Raw genomic sequence first — 19,885 nt, 5'->3', positions numbered from 1 at the left:
CTTCCACTGGATCTCACATTATACAATTTTTCACCGAAAGTTATGCATGTCTTTTATATCAACATGAGCAATTTGAAGTTAATAGTATCTGTTTCTTTTCACCCTCAAAGAATTGTTTGTTTTCTCGGTGCGAATGAAAGTTGTACACTTAAAAAATCGGTTCCCGGGACGTGCCAATCTCCGCAGTCAGCAGCGCTCGCACGCCGGATCCAAGTATCCAAACAAACCGACAGCCGGCACGCCCCGGCGAAGCGGCTGCGCCGACGCGCCCGACCCGACCGGGCCCTGCCAGCCAAGTGTCCGCTTTTCGAGGCGGCCATCCCGCCCCCGGTGCTTTCCTGCCGTCCTGCGTCAGCCGCCCGCAGCCCAACACCCCGCATCAAAACCCGCCTCCTCGCCTCGCCTCCTTCCCCCACCACCACCGCCACCGCCGCTCCCCAAGTCCCGCAGCCCCAAACCCCGGGGCCGAACCTTCCGGAACCTTCCTCCTATGGCCCCGCCCCCCTCCATGGCGGCCGCCTCCGATCACGCCGGCCCAGGGTCCGAGGCGGGCGCGGGCGACTCCTCGCTCCGCCTACGCCACGCCCCCTCCGCCGACGCCAGCGGCCTCGCCCTCGACTCCACCGGCGGCCGCCGGGAGAACGGCGAGCCGCGCCCACCGCCGAGTCCGCAGCAGGAGCAGCAGCAGCAGCACGAGATGCTGTACTTCCGCGCGTCGGCGCCCGCGCACCGCCGCGTCAAGGAGAGCCCCCTCAGCTCCGACGCCATCTTCCGCCAGGTGAGGAGGCGCCAATGCAGTCTCTTCGTATCCCTACCGATTTCTGCCTTCCCGTGAACGTGCTTCGATCCATGCACCTTGTTGCTTCGAGTCAACTCTGCCTCTGCTTTTGAGTTGGAATCGCGCTTTGTGCTGTTGTTAGCTTAGTACGCGTCGGTTACCACCCGAATCGTCGATAGATTCTGCGCGTGTACTGGGAAGGGCACAATTCGTTTCGTGGGGGGCATATGCTGCTACGGATTGAGGTCGGTGTTTGCTTGTTTTTGGGGATCAGGGGGGGACCAGTGCGCGGGCGCCGGATGCATGCCATGCAGAATTTAGCATCGGGCGGCCGAAGCAGCAAACAAGGAGGGTAACTGTTGCCGCTAGGAGAGCATTGTGTGTTGAAACGGATGAGCAAACGAGTCATTTGGATTCGTTGTTTGTACTGTACAGATACAGAGAGTCGTTGTAGTAGTACTTTACAGATACAGAGAGTTGTTGTGACTTCGTGTCAGATGCTTCAGAGTTCGAGCAGCAGCTGCAGGGCTAACTGGGCAGCTTCAGAGTTACTTTTTGAACTACAATTCGTGTTACATTGTTGCGACTTCAGTCAGATGCTTCAGATTCGGAGATGCAGGCTGCAGTTGCAGGGTTAATAAGCAATGTCATGATCTCGCACCCTAGTATCAAATGTTGACTTTTCAAACTGCAATACATATCACATTGTTCACGCAGTGCAGTATGGTGCATGCTGATTGATGTACTTGCCTTTTCTGTTTGGGGGCATTGCTTCTGCTTGAGGACCATAAAAGGCATGTTCTGTTATGGGACCGCTTACTGGTTGGTCCTCCATTTGACTGGGCATATTATTGGATGGATTTCTTTTTAATGTACATCAAATGTCATTTTATCCTATTCTTCTTTAACTGAGTAAATCCTCAGTTTGTAAGCCATGTGAGAACTTAATTACAATGCCAGTGCATCAAATTTCGTTTATCTTGTTCTTCTTTAACTGAGAGTGAATCCTCAACTTCTAAGCCATATTTCTTGGTTGCCGCATATATTTGAAGTCCTTGAACTAAACAGTTCTCTTGGATTTCAGAGCCATGCGGGTCTTCTGAATCTATGCATTGTTGTGCTGGTTGCAGTGAACAGCAGACTCATTATTGAGAATTTAATGAAGGTTTGTTACATTACCTTATCATTTCACTTGATTTCATTTACAGCTCCCTATCCATCTCAAGAAGTAGCATTTGATTTTAGTGCTTTCTGCACACTTGTAGTGTGCATCTATCACATTTCCATGTTCTGAATTTGCTGATGCAGTATGGCCTATTGATAAGAGCTGGATTTTGGTTTAGTGCAAGATCGCTGAGAGACTGGCCTCTTCTTATGTGCTGGTAAATATACTTGCTCATTGATTGTATTGGATTTTAACTAACAGCAGTAAACTTCACAGAATTAATCATTCTGTTAATTGCAGCCTCACTTTACCAATTTTCCCACTTATTGCGTTCATGGCTGAGAAGATGATTAGAAGGAAGCTCATTGGTGAACATGTAAGTTTGTCTCGCAGCTTTGTGTAGTGTTTAGAGAAGGTGCTTCTATAATAACCATGTCTGTTTCACCAAACACGTATAATAGATGTATAGGGTTTGACCTTTTTCTATTCTGTATGCTTTAAGTTCCATTGTGCTGTTTATAACTTGTATACACCTCTTGCAGGTGGTTATTCTTCTCCATATCATTGTTACAACATCTGTCATTGTCTATCCAGTTGTTGTGATTCTTAAGTAAGAATATTTCTTTTTGACTTTGCAGTTTGTTTGGATGCATCTACTTTTGACATTCGTTGAGCTCTTATATTTAATGGTATGAATACACTCAATTCGTTTATTATATATAATTTGCTGTACTTAGTGGTATGGTGGTGAACCATGTTTTTGTGTCTCAAACAACCTTTCCTTTTAGCTACATTATATACTATGCATATTGGATGGTTTAAAAGGGGGCTTATGACACGTGTATTTAATTGTATCTGGGGATAAAATTTCTTATATAATCTTTGATCATTTACCTCTTGAATCTATATTTTCTTGCTCTGTGTTGATCTGTTCACGAAGAGTCATCAATTGTAAAAGAATGTATGTAGTCCAGAGATATCAATTCACACTTGATGAAGCTTAAAACCCTTTTCGTGATATGGCTATATTGCCGGACAATGGAGAGTACAAGGTAGAAGGGATCTCGCCCTCTCTCTGGAGGCTCTGAGAGTTCCAACTACTTTCTACTTGGGAATTACAAAGACTCTGCCGTGCTTTATATTAACAGCCGGCCAACTAACAAACTCCTAACCTAAACCAAAGCTATCTTATCTCTATCTCAACCAACCAACTAACCTGACGCCGGTTTCTTCTTTCGGCGGTGGAACTTGGCACCAAAGAATGTGTCCATAACATTTCGTAAGTGAACCTGAACCACCTATTGTATAATAAAGGTCAATCATATTTATTTGCGTGCTTGAAAGTAGGATAAACAACTGCAGTATCTGGGATTTCTGTTGCTGTTTTGCAAGTAGAATTCATATATATCATAGTTTGGTTGAGTCAATATTAATCCTCAAAAAGAGGCATCAGGTGCTGAAAGTTATACCTTTTCGTTGATTATATTTTCAATGGATTCAAGAATGTTGTATGCTTCATGCATTATGCTACTTAGTTTTTATTATTTTTTTAGTTTATGTTGATATTCTGATTGCCCAGAATTGGTACTTCAGAAGGTGTTCTTCCATGCATGAATTCTGGATTATGAGTTCAGTTACGTTAAAAATTTTCAGGTGTGACTCAGCAGTACTATCTGGATTTGTACTAATGTTTCTTGCAAGCATCATGTGGATGAAGCTTGTCTCTTATGCACATACAAATTATGATATAAGGGTATTGTCCAAAAGTACTCTGAAGGTAATTTGTCAACACATTCTTCTGAATTATTTTAACAAGTTGCATGATTCTCAACAATGATCTATTGACCATCAAACTCTTTTAAAAATTCCTTTTGCTGGTGAAATCTTTATACAGAGGCTAGACAATGTTCCTCTTCCTGTTTAAACTTCTTTTCCAGTTTGTTTTCCTGAACCTTTCTATGTAGTTCATTTTTGAACACAATGAAATATAGTTCCAATTAGTTATGCTTCCATCAGGAAAATATTGTGTTCCTTTTTCTTTTCTTTTCATAGGCCGACCAGGTATACTCTTAGAGGAGGATGGATATATGATTATATCACTTATTCTCATTTTTCATGCCAGTAATTACCATTGTTATTCTTATATAATAGGGTGCTTCATATGGCAATCATGTTGATCCTGAGAATATGAAAGATCCAACCATTAAAAGTCTAGTGTACTTTATGTTGGCCCCAACACTTTGTTACCAGGTATTCTTGTACAGGGCTTGTCTTTACTTTTTGAAGTGAATGTTATCCATTCCTTCATCACATGTATCTAGTTACACTAGAGACAAAACATGAGTGTCCTAACTTCACTTTGGTGCATTATGCAGCCAACTTATCCTCGAACTACATGTATTAGGAAGGGCTGGGTGATCCGACAACTTGTTAAGTGCCTTGTTTTTACAGGCCTGATGGGCTTCATAATTGAGCAAGTAAGCCTTCTATGTTCCTTAAGTAATATTTATTTGTACAGGGTTGAATTAAATTATCAAATCTCTTTTACTTTGCAGTAATATTTATTTGTACAGGGTCTTGAATTAAATTCTCAATCTCTTTTACTTTGCAGTACATAAATCCAATTGTGAAGAATTCTAAGCATCCACTGAAGGGGAATTTCTTGAATGCTATAGAGAGAGTCTTGAAACTCTCTGTGCCAACACTATATGTATGGCTTTGCATGTTCTATTGCTTTTTCCATTTATGGTTAGTATCTTACTTCAGTTGGGTACCACGTGTGCCAAAAGTACCTTAAATTTGGTAGATATGGTGGTTATCTACAATAGGCCAAGTGGTTATTGACCTGAATTTGATGTTTCTTCTTACATGGCTTTCATCCATTTTTTGTGTTCCAGGCTGAACATTCTAGCTGAACTTCTTCGTTTTGGTGATCGTGAATTCTATAAGGACTGGTGGAATGCCAAAACTGTTGAAGAGGTGAGAGGCCTGCTAAAATCTGAGTTCATTTCTTTTCCAAGTGAAAGTTTAAATAGGACTGACATTAATTATATTTCCATGCATTTTAATGTGATCATATTTTGGGATTGGCTCAGTACTGGAGAATGTGGAACATGGTAATCTTCTTGTTACCTACATCTTCATACTTCTTTACTCTTATCTATCTAGATGTCCATTACTTGACTAATACCATTGTTATGGTAGGGACTGATAAGATCTGTAACTAATTAACTAATACAATTGTTATGGTAGTGACTGATAAGACCTGTCACAAAGCCTGAGATAGTTGTCTAATTAATTGGCATTGATATCTTTTAAGTACTAATAATTGTTCTACATTTTTTCAGCCTGTTCATAAGTGGATCATTCGACATATATATTTTCCATGCATAAGGAAAGGCTTGCCCAGGGTAATTGCTTCTATAGGTTTATAAGAAGTCTTTCTTTGCTTTCCAATCCCAAACGTAGTTAGTTTGAAACCACCACTCAATCCATCTATGCTAGCTCCAAATCAATATCTTACTTTACTTTCCACATGATCCTCATACGGAACAGTAATAAATTAACAATATACTTTAATATCTTAATTTACTTTCCACATGAGGATCATAATTCTAATGAAGACAACCAAACAAGTGCTGATACTGTTGTGAGAATGTCAGAATATGACTGGTTAGGAATTTTATTCTTGTTAAATGATATGCTATGCAGATAGTACTAACTGGAAATAAATTTGGGACAAATTTAAGAGATATACATGCATTACTTGTATATCAAAAATGAGGAAAGGTTACATAAGGATATCTGGTGTTGACCTAGGAACTACTCCGTCCCAAATTACTATTCATTTTGGCTTTTCTAGATATATAAATTTTGCTATGTATCTAGACATAGTATATATCTAGGTGCAATTTGGGACAGGGAGTATTTCTTAATTCTGCCTTATGTCGACTGACATATGTAAATACACGAAGATAGATAAAATTTTGTTGGTCTACGATATTCTTTATTTTGCAGAAGTGACATGATTTTTCTCAGCTCTTAATTATCAAGTTCATATGGTATCCACATTGCAGGGTGTAGCTATTCTGATCGCCTTTCTGGTTTCAGCTGTGTTTCATGAGGTACTGTAGTTCTTCTGGAATCATTATTGCTTATACATCATTTCTGATTCATTTAATAGACACCAACCAAAGCTGGAAACAACGGGTTTCCATGCTGTTATTGAGAAATGTTCTGGTTTGAATTCCACTCAGCATGTTGCCAATAGAATCTATATTGAACATTGGCTTCTTTTCTCCTTCATTTTGCATGTTTCCGATTTATTAAAAAGAGAACATTTCAATATGACCCTTCTCATGTATTTGCCAGTTTATCATAATCTCATTTCCTTTCCATGGTTGAATTTGCAGATATGTGTTGCTGTGCCATGCCACATTTTCAAATTCTGGGCATTTTTTGGGATCATGGTTCAGGTATAGAAGTAATGCTTACGCACGTTTGTCAGATTTCCATCATTGCATTCCATAAAGAACTATATTACACTGTCTTGGATACATATCTTTCTACTGCTTTTCACATATGCTGACACCACTGATGTTTGTCTTCCCCAGATACCGTTGGTATTCTTGACGAGATATCTTCAAGAGAAGTTCCAGAACATAATGGTATGCTGCGCCTAAACAAAATTTCTGTCTCTTCCATTGCTTCTTCCCGTTGCATAATCTTACATAAACTGTACCGATCTGAGCAGGTGGGCAACATGATATTCTGGTTCTTCTTCAGCATACTCGGGCAGCCGATTTTTGTCCTTTTATACTATCACGATGTCATGAACAGGCAAGCCCAGGCAAGTAGATAGTTCCTCTGAAATATGTACCATGATACAGATCATCAGAAGCGAACCAAATCGATAAGGTGGAAGAAGCAGCAGCCCCCTTGCCATTTTTACCATCAGCTAGTCAGCTTGCAAATGCTCCCATGCTGCGTGTACATTACAAGCGATGCAACAAGGTCATCTAACAGCGCTTCCGACATGTGGACTCTGTACACTTTTCAGTCTATATGTCATCAGGTGATGTGTGCATAATGTCGTGGTAGATGTAACATGTATATGTATGTAATGTACCATGAATCCATGATGTGTCACGCCTTGAAGGGTCCAAATGAGCCGGGGAAAAAATGCCTAAGATGGGGGATGGCTTCATAGAACAAACGCCAAAACCTGAATTGAACTTGTTCCGAGCTCTGACACGTGACACCTGGTTTCCGGAAAACTGTGGTATGGTTATACCAGTCACGGTTGTGTACTAATATAGCTGGCAATAATAATGAATCAGCATCTGTTGCCATTGAGATGTTTAATTTGTATTGCCTTGGCTGGTGAATCCGCATTCTCGTGTGTTGTGATGTCTTGATAAGGGCTAGCACGAACATGGACTGGGAATTGATCCCTTTTTTTTAAAAAAAAAGGAGCCGGAATCCTTTCTTTATTTGAAATTATATTGTGTCACTTTGTCAGCTACGAACACCATCGGTGTCTGCTGTGGCGTCGAGCAACTTCAAAGAGTCTTCCAAAAATTCTTCTCAAAATTATCTATTGAGACTACTAAAAATTTTTTTCTCCAAAATTAATGTCATGCCACAGTCAATACTTCAAAATTATCCATCTATTGAGACTACTAAAAAATTTTTTCTCCAAAATCAATGTCATGCCACAGTCAATACTTCAAAATTATCCACGTCAGCATGTGTGGGCTCATATCCGACGTCCAGAGTCCATCCGGCGATTGCTATTTGTCGACTACTCTCAGGTCTTATCCTTTCACTAGAAACATCAACTGCTCTTAGGTCTTATCCTTTCACTAGAAACACAGGCCTCCGTCGGGAGGCAGCTCAGGCAACCAGCGGCACCGGCCAATTCCCTCACCACCACCCAACAATTTGCACTAAAATTAGTAAAATTGATTGCCTATGCTCTCCTCTTCTCTCACGTGCTCTCAATTTTATTAGAGATGGATTAATTTGCTCTTAGCTGTTGCTGTTTGCCATTGGGAAAGCAGCGTTCGCAGCATCCTCGGCGCCCGCAGCGGCGACAGCCTGTCCCCCGCCTCGTCGCCAGTGATGGTGCTGTTGTCACCGTCGCGCAGGAAGCTCTGGATGGCCGCAAGCCCCGAGCCGCACACGTCGCGCTCCCAAGAGGCCGACTCCATGGCGGGGCCGGCGCCGTGGAGGCGGGCGCGGACGGTGGCGGACGCGTCCAGGCGGTGGATGGGCCAGCCCCAGTCGTCGACCATGCAGCGGTTCTTCAAGACCTGCGCAGCCGCCAGGTTCCGCGTGTTGGCCTTGATGTCGTCGATCGCGGCGCGGAAGCTCCTGCGGCCCGTGAAGTAGTCGCCCAGGGCAATTGGGGAAGACCGGGGGCGACGGGGGAAGTACTTGCGATGCTGAATATTTGCGGGATGTCTAGGGGGGTCGTTGGAGCCTGTTTGTTTTCCCCTTCGGGTAATAAAAAGGAGCCTTTGGAGTTGCTCTAAGGGAACATGGGGTGTTGTTTTTTCTTTTTCTCCCTGACTGAGGTATTGGGTTAATAACTGTTTTCTTTTTCTCCCTGATTGAGGTATTTATTCTCCCTGATTGAGATTGGGTTAATAAAAATGATTGAGGTATTTATTCTCCCTGGTTGAGATTAGGTTAATAAAAAGGCTATTGGAGTTGCTTGTAAACAGGGGCGGCGGGCGGGCGCTGCAGCATGCTCACCAACTCCAAAACGTCCGTACTACAAAACAGAAGGCATAAATGCTAGGTGAGGCTTGAGGATCCTTCTGTTTGGGAGTAGCATTTGGTTGAGGTGCGCCTGGCCATAGCAATTGTGCAACACCTAGGTGAGGCTTGAGGATCCCAACAGCAGACCACTGTGGTGAATCCTCTCCCAGCATAAAAAATAAATTTAACATCAAAGTGAGCACATGGCTTACATATCAAATATTAAACTGATAAGAACATATGCTATACTACACTTGAAAGGTACGAGTTGCAACGGGAAGCTGCGCCTCTTTTTATAGGGCTCCTTACCCACGCTGCTGTTAAGCGGCTCGAGGTGGTACTAAACGCAAAACCGGTTCCTTCTTCTAACTCTGATGAAGCGTCAGGTCCTTTTTTTTTATAATAATAAAGAAGCGTCAGGTCCTTATCTGCCGTAATCGCGTGTGCTACTTGTTTGGGCCGAATTAGGCAGCCCAAGAGGCCGTGACGACTGACGAGCTCGAGCTGGAGGCCGTTTCTCTCTCCTCCTCCGGCTTTCCACCACAACAAAAACGCAAACGCGTGTTCGGTGATGACATGGCTCCGAGTGTTTGGCGGTTACTACTCTGTTCCATGTGCTTTCACGGGCGTTGATCGCAAACAAGTTCTCAAGCACTCTAGATTTACAACAGCATTCGGAAAACAGATATATAGTGAGGCTGCGAAGGTCATATAACTTCTATTTCGATTTATAACCGCATGCACTTCCTTTCTAAACTTTCGATTTGAGGCTGCGAAGGTCATGCTATAAAGTTTCGATTTAGAACAGCACTTCCTTTCTAATTGAAGTGTTCTGTCCCACCTCTCATGCTATAAACTTCTGTTTCTGGTGAAGGTCATGCTAATTGTTCACACAAGAGGTGACGGAAAAGGAGTGCTATCGTTCTTATCGCCAACTATTTAAGCCCCGCCACGTGTATGAGATCTTCAGGGAGGAAGTAGACACTAAGGCATGGACCTCCATTTTTTTTGCAGGCGAAAGCAGGAATTAGCAGCCACTTATCGACGGCCGTCAATACCCTTATTGAAATAAAAGCAAGTGCTAAAGTAACTCTCGCAGGTTACAAATATTGAAATACTTAAGCTTTGACCAAAATCTCGCTTTGTCCCAGCTGCTCGATGTGGGCGCAGCCCAACAGCCAACAGGTCGTACCGGGCGGGCTTCTCTCTCCGCGTTGGGGAGCTCCGTTTCTCTGATCGCTCTGCTGCAATATCGTCACCTTAGCTTGGACAACTTCTTTTGAAACGATTTTTTTTTTTTGAAACGAAGCTTGGACAACTTCTTGCACTGGAGCCTGTCGCAAAATCTTGTACTCGAATTCGATATATCGACGTAGAATTCAAAAACAGTAATTATTCATCTATCTCCAAATCGATTCACTGATTGCTTGTGTTTGACTGTTTGTTCAAGTTAAGCTTCACCAGAGCATGCAACAGCAGTGACTCTGATTGGATTCATGGTGATGAACATGTAAAAGTACATGTGCTGAAACTTTTGAACTGATTTGAGCTAGTGTTGTAACTAAGCTGCATGCTGTTGAAATCAGAAAACAGAATGTATGGTTTCACAAAAAAAAATGTATGAACTTGTAATAGCTGCTGGAACCAACCTGACAGTGTAATAATTTCAAGGTTTTCATTCACACGAAAAAAAAGGGTTAGAATGTGCTTTCCACCGACCTGGCAGTGTTCGCATGGAAAACAAATCACTTGAAGAAACGATCGAATTGAGTAACATGAAACATAACGTTTCCAAAATTCTGCCTCTGAAGCAATTTACCAAATTCTTTCTAGGCTAGTCTTTACAGAAATGTACAGCAACAACACTGTAATTCGCCCGAAAAAACACTGCAGTTGCAACCTGTAAACCAACATTAGAGGCCATGCACATTTCAAACATAATTTACCATCACCGCTGTTAGCGCTGCTGTGGGTTAAACAAGTTCACATAAACTAGTTTTGTTCACCTGCAAGAAGGTGATGCATAAGACATTAGAATTGTACTGCATATTGTGTCATTAAGGGATCTAATGCCTGGTACATGAATTCACATGCCTACATAGTATAGAGCTATGATGCTACCACATCACCTCTGCTGCGATATACCAACCATACAGCTTTGGGGGTTCCAACAATAAACCTCAAAAGCATTCTCGTCAGTAACAAGGAAGAATATGTATATAGGATTGAAAATTAGTTACAAGTGTACCAGCTCTCCGTAGTTCCAGTATCCGGTGAGAGCACTGCCAAGCATTTGTGTGTGGCTATGGACAAGAATGTATCCTGACCTGAATGGCTGAGAGCGCTTGATGATGCTTTTGGAAATTTAGAGGTTCAGCCAAAGAAAGGAAAGGGCATTTTATATATTTTATAAACTTTGATTGAATTAAGACAAAATTTATAACTTGATTTGGTTGGCGTGCGCCAAGCCAAGGTTATAGTGCAACAAGGATCCCAATGGCAAGCCATTGTAGTGGACCATTCCAAAAAATAAATTTAATATCAAAATGGGCACATGGTCCACATATCAGATATTAAACTGATAAGAATAGATACTATACTTGGTCTTAGCCAAAAGGCCGAGAAAGGTACGAGTTGCAACGGGGAGTCACGCCTTGTTTTATAGTGCTATTTCCCCGTGCTATTGTTTAGCTATTCGATTTGTTTCTAATACACCAGGTCGGTTCCTTCTAATATTCTGTGTATCCCGCCGTGTGCGTAGAGCATGCTTCCTTGTCTGGGCCCAAATTGGTGGCCCAATAGACCAGTAGGCCACCGCCACCGCCACCGCTATTGTTTCCGCTTCTGTATGGGCCCAAATCGATGGCCCAACCACTACACTTTGTTTAGCCGATCCGACACGGGAAATATTATCATTGTATTTTGCTTATCTCGGATGATTTTGTGTGCGAAGGGCTCAGTTTCATTCTTCTCTTGCTGCTGGAATAAGCAACCAGCAGCGATGTGATAGTACAAACTATACATGAGCTGTCTGTTCAAGTACCAGATTCTCAGGAGTACGACACATCACATTCGACGAGTAACTGCTGACCACCCCTACAACATGGGTGATTGTGCGCTGCTTGGATGCACGGTCAGTCTCAGTACATAGTTTTACGTACTCATACGCAATAAGGCACACATCAATGAGCGAATCAGAGAGCAGAATGTATTTACAACTTCGGAACTTATTTAAGCCTGTAACTAGCTGCAAGATGCTGAAATCAGAGAGTAGAATGTACGAATTGCAATAAGAGATAACAAGCCCGACAGGCTAGTAAGTTCCAAGCTTTATACACAAAAAAAAATAATGCCAGGACATGCTTCAACCAACTTGGTACTGTTCGGATGGGAAAGAAATCACTTGAATAACGAATAGATGAGTTTTTTTTAACATGAAACATAATGTTTCTGAAATCCTTTTCCCTGAAGATATACACCGCATGCAAATCGTCAGAGAAACTTTACCACCATTTCTAACAAATTTGGCAAACTATTTTTGGTCACTCGCAAGAATGTAACAAGTTTACGAACGTATAGTATTATTGTGTCCGGTAAAGGACCTATTGATACATGAATTCACATGGGTCCACAGTATAGAGCTGCTATGCTACCACATTACCTCTAACAAATCATCAATTGTTGGGGAAAAATTGCTATATCTGCGGTATACTAATCACAACTTTGGGGTTGAACCCATAAATCCCAAAAACATCCCTGTCAATAACAAAAAGAATATGTATAGACCAAGGAAATTAGCGTACCAGCTTACTCTCCCTAGTGTCCACTGAGAGCATTCCCAATCATGTGTATGCCTGACAAAAATGTTTCAAAGGTCATACTGCCTTTAACGATCCAGTTTCAGCTCCACTAACCTGATCTGAATGGCAGAATCCATCAGATCCTATTGCTCAGCATTTTGGTCAGATTGTGCTGGAGTATCCAATTTGTTTTGTTCGTCTTGTGTTGCATTGTTGCCATCATTGTCAGGAAAAACTTCTGACTGCAGCACTGGTGAAATATTGTTAACATGGAGCCATGTAGCCCCCCACAAACTGTTTTCACCGGTTTTTGTCTTTGACAGGATGCCACTTGCTTTCATCACCATCAACACGTTCTTGACTAGCTCTGGGATAGCCTCTTGTAGCTTCTCCGACCTTCTCCCTCTCAATTTGACTTTCATAAACTTCTCTATCATGTCCAGGACTTCGAACCACAGCTTACCAAAACTGCTCTGTGCTGAGAGGTCTTTAAGTGACTGCAAGAACACCTTGCATAGCAGTTTTACAGCATGCAAGAGGGACATCTCCATGTTTCTAAAATCTTTTGGTGAGTGATTCTGTGCAATATCCAACAATTCATCAAGCAACTGGAAGATAATGTCAAATGACATCAACCATGCTGAAGACGAAACGGATATTCCATCAATTACTAAGCATCTATGCAACGACCATGGTTTCTCACTTCTTCCCTTTGATCTGTACACACCTTCCGTAGAGCCTGCACTAGCCGAAGCCACATCTCAGCAATTCCTTCCAATATCCTGTCTGTCTCTCCACCAGCTTCTTTAACCTCGCGAGTCCACCGCGTAAGGCAATTCACTGAATCTGCCATTAGGTTCAAAGCATGAATAGGTCTTTCTGTAGATCCAAGCCGAGACTCTGCAAACTGCCTTGAGGCCTCCACTGAAAGGACAAAGTTGGCAGGAGAGAGGTGTGATCCCTCTGACATGATAAAGATCAGGGCTTCAAAACCAGCATCAGAAGCATCAGGGTGGCATGCAGTAATGCAGATCAAGGAAATGATAGTTCGCCAACCCATCTGGGATTTGATGTGGGTTGCATTGGCTTTGACAAGCCGTGTGACCTCCAAGGTGATGTTCTCACAGTAAGCATCAGCAACACGAGCATCAAGTTTCAAAATTAGCTGAAGTGACCTCAGTAGGTCATCTACCAGGTTCTCCTTATAAGGAAGGAGCCTCTGACAGATGTGTAGGAGCCCAAAAACAGCCTTCTCCACCAGATTGCAGGGCATTACTGTGGACTGGACGATATGGGCTATGTGTTCATAAACACCCTGCCACAAAAGAACAATCCTGTCTCTGTTGTTCAATGTGACAGTAATTAGAAGCTCTAAGCAGAAAACGGCTGTGCCTTCATCATCAAGTGACCTGGTGATCTTCTGAGGTCGACCGGCTGCCTGAATGAGGGCTCTTGCTAGATTTGAGAGTGAATCAGCTTGTAAGAATTTGCTCTCAGTAAAGATGGTACCTATTTGGCACTTCTTTGCAGTCTCCAAAGCATTCCTCTGAGCAGCAAGTTGCTCCTCAGATGGCTGGGCCCTAGGTTCTTCAGCATCGTAATACAGTAGTTGGCTGAACCTGCCCATCAGTCCATAAGATTTTTTGGGAGCGCTAACTAGCAAAACTGGAGGTGCGACTGCGGATGAGGAGGCAGCCTTGCTGGGAAACAAATCTGAGGAGCCCTGATCATCAGCTGTATCACAAGTGAGGCGAGCAGGAAGAAGGCCTATCTTATGCAGTTTTAAAATGCAATCTACTATATTCCTCCATCCACTGCGTATATGATCACCATAAGCCGTTGTTATAGTGAAAACAGCCTCTGTTGCCATTCTAGCCTTGGTATCCTCCCCAAAAGCTGTTACAGGATCATCAATGTCGGTACTGCTCAACAAAGTTGTGAACTTACATAGTGCCACAAAAAGATTGTTCAGCACATCATTAAGATGATAGAATGCTGCAAGTTTCGCCACCGACAGAAAACCATCAATGCATCCTGTAAGAACCTCTTCATGCTCAACATTGTCAAAAACCACAGATATTGCAGCAACTGTTGGCTCGGCCATGATAGAAAACATGTCATGATCAAGGAAAGGGCAGGAGTCACAAGCAATGTATGCTGATGTTCTCTTTGACTTCCATATCAGATCAACCCAGCGGCTGAAAGACATCTCAGAACAACCAGCTCCTTGCTCTGGAATGGTTCTGATTTCATTCCGGCAAATAGAATAATAAATCTCTGACAAAAACTCCCTTGGAAGATCATTGCCTCCATTTATACGACGATTGTTCCTAATAAAGTCTTCTTCAGTCATCTTCTTCTTAACCCTTACATTGTGTTGATCGGTGTTAAGCAGGATTACTGAATATGATAACACCAATGCAGCATCAATATTAACAAATATTTGCGGTGATTGTTCATAGTATCGCTCAGAAAAGGCCTCAAGAATTCTCTGTATCTTCTGTGACTCACCAGGCAGCCGGAAAGTTTCCAAGAAGAGCCTTAGAGCAGCATCCAAATTCATCTCTTTGAAGTCAAAGGTTCTAGCAAATTCATAAAGGACCTGAATAGAGAACTCATCATGATTACCCAGGTAGTCCCCAAGAAGATTCTTGTCCAATCCAGGTGTGTACCGGAAGAAAAGAGCAACATTGTGTGGATCAAGTTTTACAGGCAAGAGATGAGCACCTTGCAGGAACTCAAAACCCTTCTTTTTGTCCCTATTGAAGTGTTCAACACCAACCATTAGCTTCCTCTTTATGCCCTTTTGCTGGTTAACAAATGTAACCCATTGACCAGGATCTTTATTGCTTTCGCACTTCAATTGCCAAAACGGAAAATATTCACTTATTTCTGGAACTATTTGATCATGATGCCGAGGTGCATTATCAGTCCGCTCTGCCATGGCCTGAATGACAGCTACCAAACCATCCAAAGCAAGCACATTCAGGACCGACAAAGGACTGTTCACAGGGAATGCACTTTTAGACAGAAGGTTAGCAAGCTCTTCAAAAACATTTGAGCATTGTAAATTGCAATCCATGTTCGCATACATCTCAGCCATAAACTCTTTCTGCTGGCAAAAATCCACCAGCACCTCCAGAGCGACTTCTTGCTGCTGATAACTAGCCCCATATCTACTCTGGGCTAATCTCAAGATCACACATGAGAAGAAAGCCTCTATTTGCAGCTTAAGTTGATGACGCAAATGGTAAAAGAGAGTAAAAACAATGCTGCACACTGTCGACAGGATCAAGGGGCTCATTGACAAGCCAAAATGCATTAGATTGCGGAACAATTCATCCTGTACAAAAGCCAAAAGCTTTGGGTGTCTGTGTATTGATGAAGCGGACAATTCAATAGCTGAACTAATCAACCCCAGAGCAAATAGCGGCACATCCTCATCGAAGTCAATCGAATTCATCCTTGGGTTCACCTCAATGTCTTCTGCTACGTTCAAGAGGGAGCACAAGAATTGCAATATCTCTACCATGCAAGGAACCCCAAACAGCTCCATCATGGCTTTGTCCTGCGCAACACCAGATTCATCCCCCACCTCATCGCCAGAGCTGTTCAAACACAAATAGTCACTCTTTCCATTCTCCAACTCCCCAGCACCCAAACCTTGGCCCTTGAAACTGGAAATCTGCAGAACAAATGCAATCAGCACATTCGTACACTTCACTTAGGACATGATCGTATCAGCCTTCCAAGTAACAAAAGCTAATTTGTACATTAACAATATGCATATCTTATAAGTAATAAGTAAAAGCCAGTACAGTTGAAACAGTGCCAGTATGTGCAAGGTATATTGCTAGTATGACAGAATTTTACTTGGAACTAAGACTTTAAAATAAAACTTGAACCTAAAACGACACTGATGCATCTTTGGTTTAGACTGCAGACTGGCACGTGTCAGCATAGTAAGTCTAGGGGAAAGCTATAGCTCACCCGGGTGAAATAGAGCCCCTCCTCACCCAAATTTTTCTTCCCCCATGTGCACCCTTTCTTCTCCAACTCCGGCCAAATTCCGACGAGATTAGGGGTGCCGGGGTTAGGGGTTTGGAGGTTAGGGTTTCAGGGTTTCTGGGGTTGGGAACTCACCGGCGGACCTAGAGGGAGGGCCGGCGGCGGTAGGCCGGCCCGGCGGAGGTGGCGGGTGCGGGGGCGGTGAGGCGCGGCGACGGGGGCACTGCCAGCCGGGCGGTGGTGGAGGGCGGTTGGGCAGGGCCGGGGCGGGGGCAACGATGGCGGTGGCGGGAGGCGGCGGCAGGAGGGGCAGGAAAGGCGGCCGGCGCGGGCGGGCTAGGGTCCCGCTGGAGCTCCGCACCCGGCCCAGCCAGCCGGGACCCCTAGCTTGCCCGCGCTGGACAGGTGGAGGCACGACGGGATGGCGGCGGGAGGTGGAAGGTGGAGTCACGGGGGAGTCGGGGGGTTGGTGGGGAGTGGGGGAGGGGAGAAGAAGACAAGGTTGAGAGAGATGGAATTGATCCGAGCCGCCGATTTTAGATCCATGGTTGAGAAATTCGAGCGAGGGGAGTCCCTGTTTCACCCGAGTGAGCTATAGACAGTCCCTATTATTAAGTTCAGGGAAAGAGGAAAAGCAATGCTCGTATGGTCATATGGACAGCACAAGTAATGACTATAACAATGCTTGAAAAATTTCAGAATAATCAGTCGCACCTGCCCGTCGGCAACCACGGTGGCATCAAGGTCCGGCAGGCGGGCGAAGACACAGCGGATAACCTCCTGCATGGTCTGGCGGGAGACGCGCTGCAGCAGCTCCCCCTTGGTCGCAGCCTGCTGCACGACGCGGAAGCAGGTGCTGACGATCGCGCAGACGTGGCGGTTGGAGAGCGCGGGCGCGGCGCGTCCGCGCACGCAGGCGAGCAGCACCTGCAGGACCCGCGCCAGGACGGCCTCCTCGGACGCCGGGTCGGTGACTTCGAAGCGGCAGCCTGTGACGGCGTCCACGACGGCGCCCATGGCCCCGGCGACGTTGGGCGCGGCGGGGCCGACGAGGTCGAGCGAGAGCACCTTGTGCAGCGACGAGAGCGCGGCGCCCGTGATGGGCGCGCCGGTCTCGTCGGAGCGGACGACGTCGAGGAAGGGGCGGAGGTAGAGGAGCGGGTCGACGTCGTCCAGCCACCGGCACGCGCCGCCGGGCCGACCCCAGCCGGCGGCGCGGCCGCGGAGGGACTTGAGCCCCGCGACGAGCGGGTGGTCGAGGTGCTCGTCGGCGCCGCCGCCGTCGTAGCGGACGCCCGCCCAGCGGACGTTCCGGCGCATGACGGCGAGGACCGTGGCGACCTCCGACACCACCACGCACGCCATCGCCACGCGCGGCGGCGCCAGCTGCGGGGGGTCCGGTCCCGCGCCCGACGGCGACGGCGATGCCGCCCTAAGCCCGCCCATGGATATGAGCGCGCGGGGCCGGGCGGAGCAGCTAGTTTGCAAGGGGCATTCGGGAATTGGGATCTGAGAGGGAGGGTGGGATGGTGAGATCTGTTCGTGGTTTGGTCAGTGTGGCGACGAACGAGACAAGACTCGGAGAGCTCGTACTCGTGTTGGCTCTTCACTTCTTTCCTCTTCTTTGAAATCAAATTTCTTCTTCAACATAAATGGATTTGGATGGATTTTGTTTTCACTGGATTTTGAACTGTTTGGGTGGTTCCTATACTGTTTGGATGGATTTTGTTTTCACTGGATTTTGAACATAAATATGTGGATTTGTTTGGGATCAATTTGACTTGTATCTTGATTGAGTTCGAAGTAAAGTGGCCATCCACTTTAAACGAAGGAAGCAGACAACTCATCTAGCACGAGTTGGTAAGATGTTCAACGGTGTCATGGTCCTACAATACTATAGCGTTAGTTTGGTTGAGATTTGGTTCACCATTCGAGAGAAAACGACAAAGCAGCTAGTACTTTTTAAATCACAACAAATCAAGAAGAACAATGCTCAATTTACAAGTTCGTCCTTCCACTACATAGATTGCATTGAACTCTTTCATTAGATTGGTGTGCTGGCACGTGAATTTAGGGTGTACATTGGGTTTATGTTATACTCCATCTAATTGAAATATCTGACATCATTGACTTTTACTCACAACGTTTGATCATTTATCTTATTCAAAAATCTTATTCAAAAATTTACTGTAAATATATGAAAATGTAAGTTATGCTTAAAGTAACTTTCATGATAAAGTAAGTCGCAAATAAAATAAATGATATACATAATTGTTTTGATAAAATGAATGGTCAAATGTCATGATCAAAAGTCATAGTGACAAATATTTTGATAGATAGGTAATATATGATTTGACCTTACTAACGACTCATTTGAAAAAACAAATCTAAACATTCTAAAATTTTGTTACCGGGCAATTTTAAATTTTTACGTGGGTTCATTTTGTCAAATGTTGAGGGACAAAAGTTATTATGGAGATATAGTGAAGTTTGGTAGGAAAAAAATGTCCATGAATAGAGAAAGACTTAACGAACCTTGATGAGCCACAATTACACTATTAAGTCAAAATATTATATGAAATTGTCACCTATACACGGCTAGCTAGCATAGAAACAAATTCTCAAATCGAATTGCATCATCCTGTTGATTTGGAAGAATTTCGTTAAAAGGCAAGGTCAAGGTTCGTTACATTTTAACTTATCGTGACCACAACTTCAGACGTTACTCCCTCTGTTTCAAAATGAAGGTCATTTTGACTTTTCCATATACATAGATTTTGCTATGAATCTAGACATACTACATTTAGTTGTATAGCAAAATCTATGTATAAAAAAATTAAAATGACGTATATTTTGGAACGGATGGAGTATATTGAGCACAAGCATCTTGGACTTTTTATCTATGCAAGTTTGTTGCCCAAATTTGGCAATTAGATGTTTATTGATCCGCAAATAATGAGCGACCATAAAGCAATAGCTATGGTTTAGAGTGTTATTTGTATCGTAATGCGAACATGCCTATAGCTGAGTTGGTTAGATGATCTCAGTAACACTCCTCAAGTCTTAGGTTCGACTCCTCGTGGGAGCGTATTTCAAGCTGGGGTTAAAAAAATCACCTTATCTGTCACCATAACCAAAACGCAGGTCAAGGTCCAACCCAGGTCGTAGCTGTGGTTGGTTTAATGAAATAAACACTACACATAACGTGCCTTATTGCTACTTTTACAACAAGACATAGATGGATCGTCGATGACCAATTGGAAAATCAAGGGGATTGATTGAAAATACGCATAACTCTAAGTTTTAAGAGGCAATTTGCGTTCGGGTTTGTTGGCAAAATTATTCTTGTCGGTTGGAAAAATTATTAAG

The 19,885-nt window shown here is 43.8% G+C and overlaps 2 protein-coding genes across 2 annotated transcripts; one reads left to right on the top strand and one right to left on the bottom strand.

Annotated features, from left to right (window-relative positions):
• Positions 1–338: 338 nt before the first annotated feature.
• On the top strand, positions 339–7,330 carry LOC101778658 (diacylglycerol O-acyltransferase 1-2). The gene is made up of 16 exons (XM_004966011.3): positions 339–778; positions 1,863–1,943; positions 2,087–2,160; positions 2,244–2,319; positions 2,486–2,553; positions 3,597–3,720; positions 4,095–4,193; positions 4,319–4,420; positions 4,555–4,691; positions 4,841–4,922; positions 5,039–5,059; positions 5,291–5,353; positions 6,020–6,067; positions 6,356–6,418; positions 6,557–6,610; positions 6,697–7,330. Exons 1-16 carry the CDS (start codon positions 491–493, stop codon positions 6,802–6,804), a joined length of 1,488 nt encoding a protein of 495 aa, XP_004966068.1. The 5' UTR covers positions 339–490; the 3' UTR covers positions 6,805–7,330.
• A 4,766-nt stretch (positions 7,331–12,096) lies between these two features.
• On the bottom strand, positions 12,097–18,148 carry LOC101778261 (ARF guanine-nucleotide exchange factor GNOM-like). The gene is given in 3 exon segments (XM_012845648.2): positions 12,097–13,196; positions 13,199–16,193; positions 17,231–18,148. Coding segments are annotated over 3 exon segments (4,272 nt in total). The 5' UTR covers positions 17,963–18,148; the 3' UTR covers positions 12,097–12,651.
• Between the last annotated feature and the right edge of the window lie 1,737 nt (positions 18,149–19,885).

This window comes from Setaria italica, chromosome IV (genome assembly GCF_000263155.2).
Source record: "Setaria italica strain Yugu1 chromosome IV, Setaria_italica_v2.0, whole genome shotgun sequence".
NCBI classification, from domain to species: domain Eukaryota; kingdom Viridiplantae; phylum Streptophyta; class Magnoliopsida; order Poales; family Poaceae; genus Setaria; species Setaria italica.
This window is presented reverse-complemented; position numbering and strand designations above follow the sequence as displayed.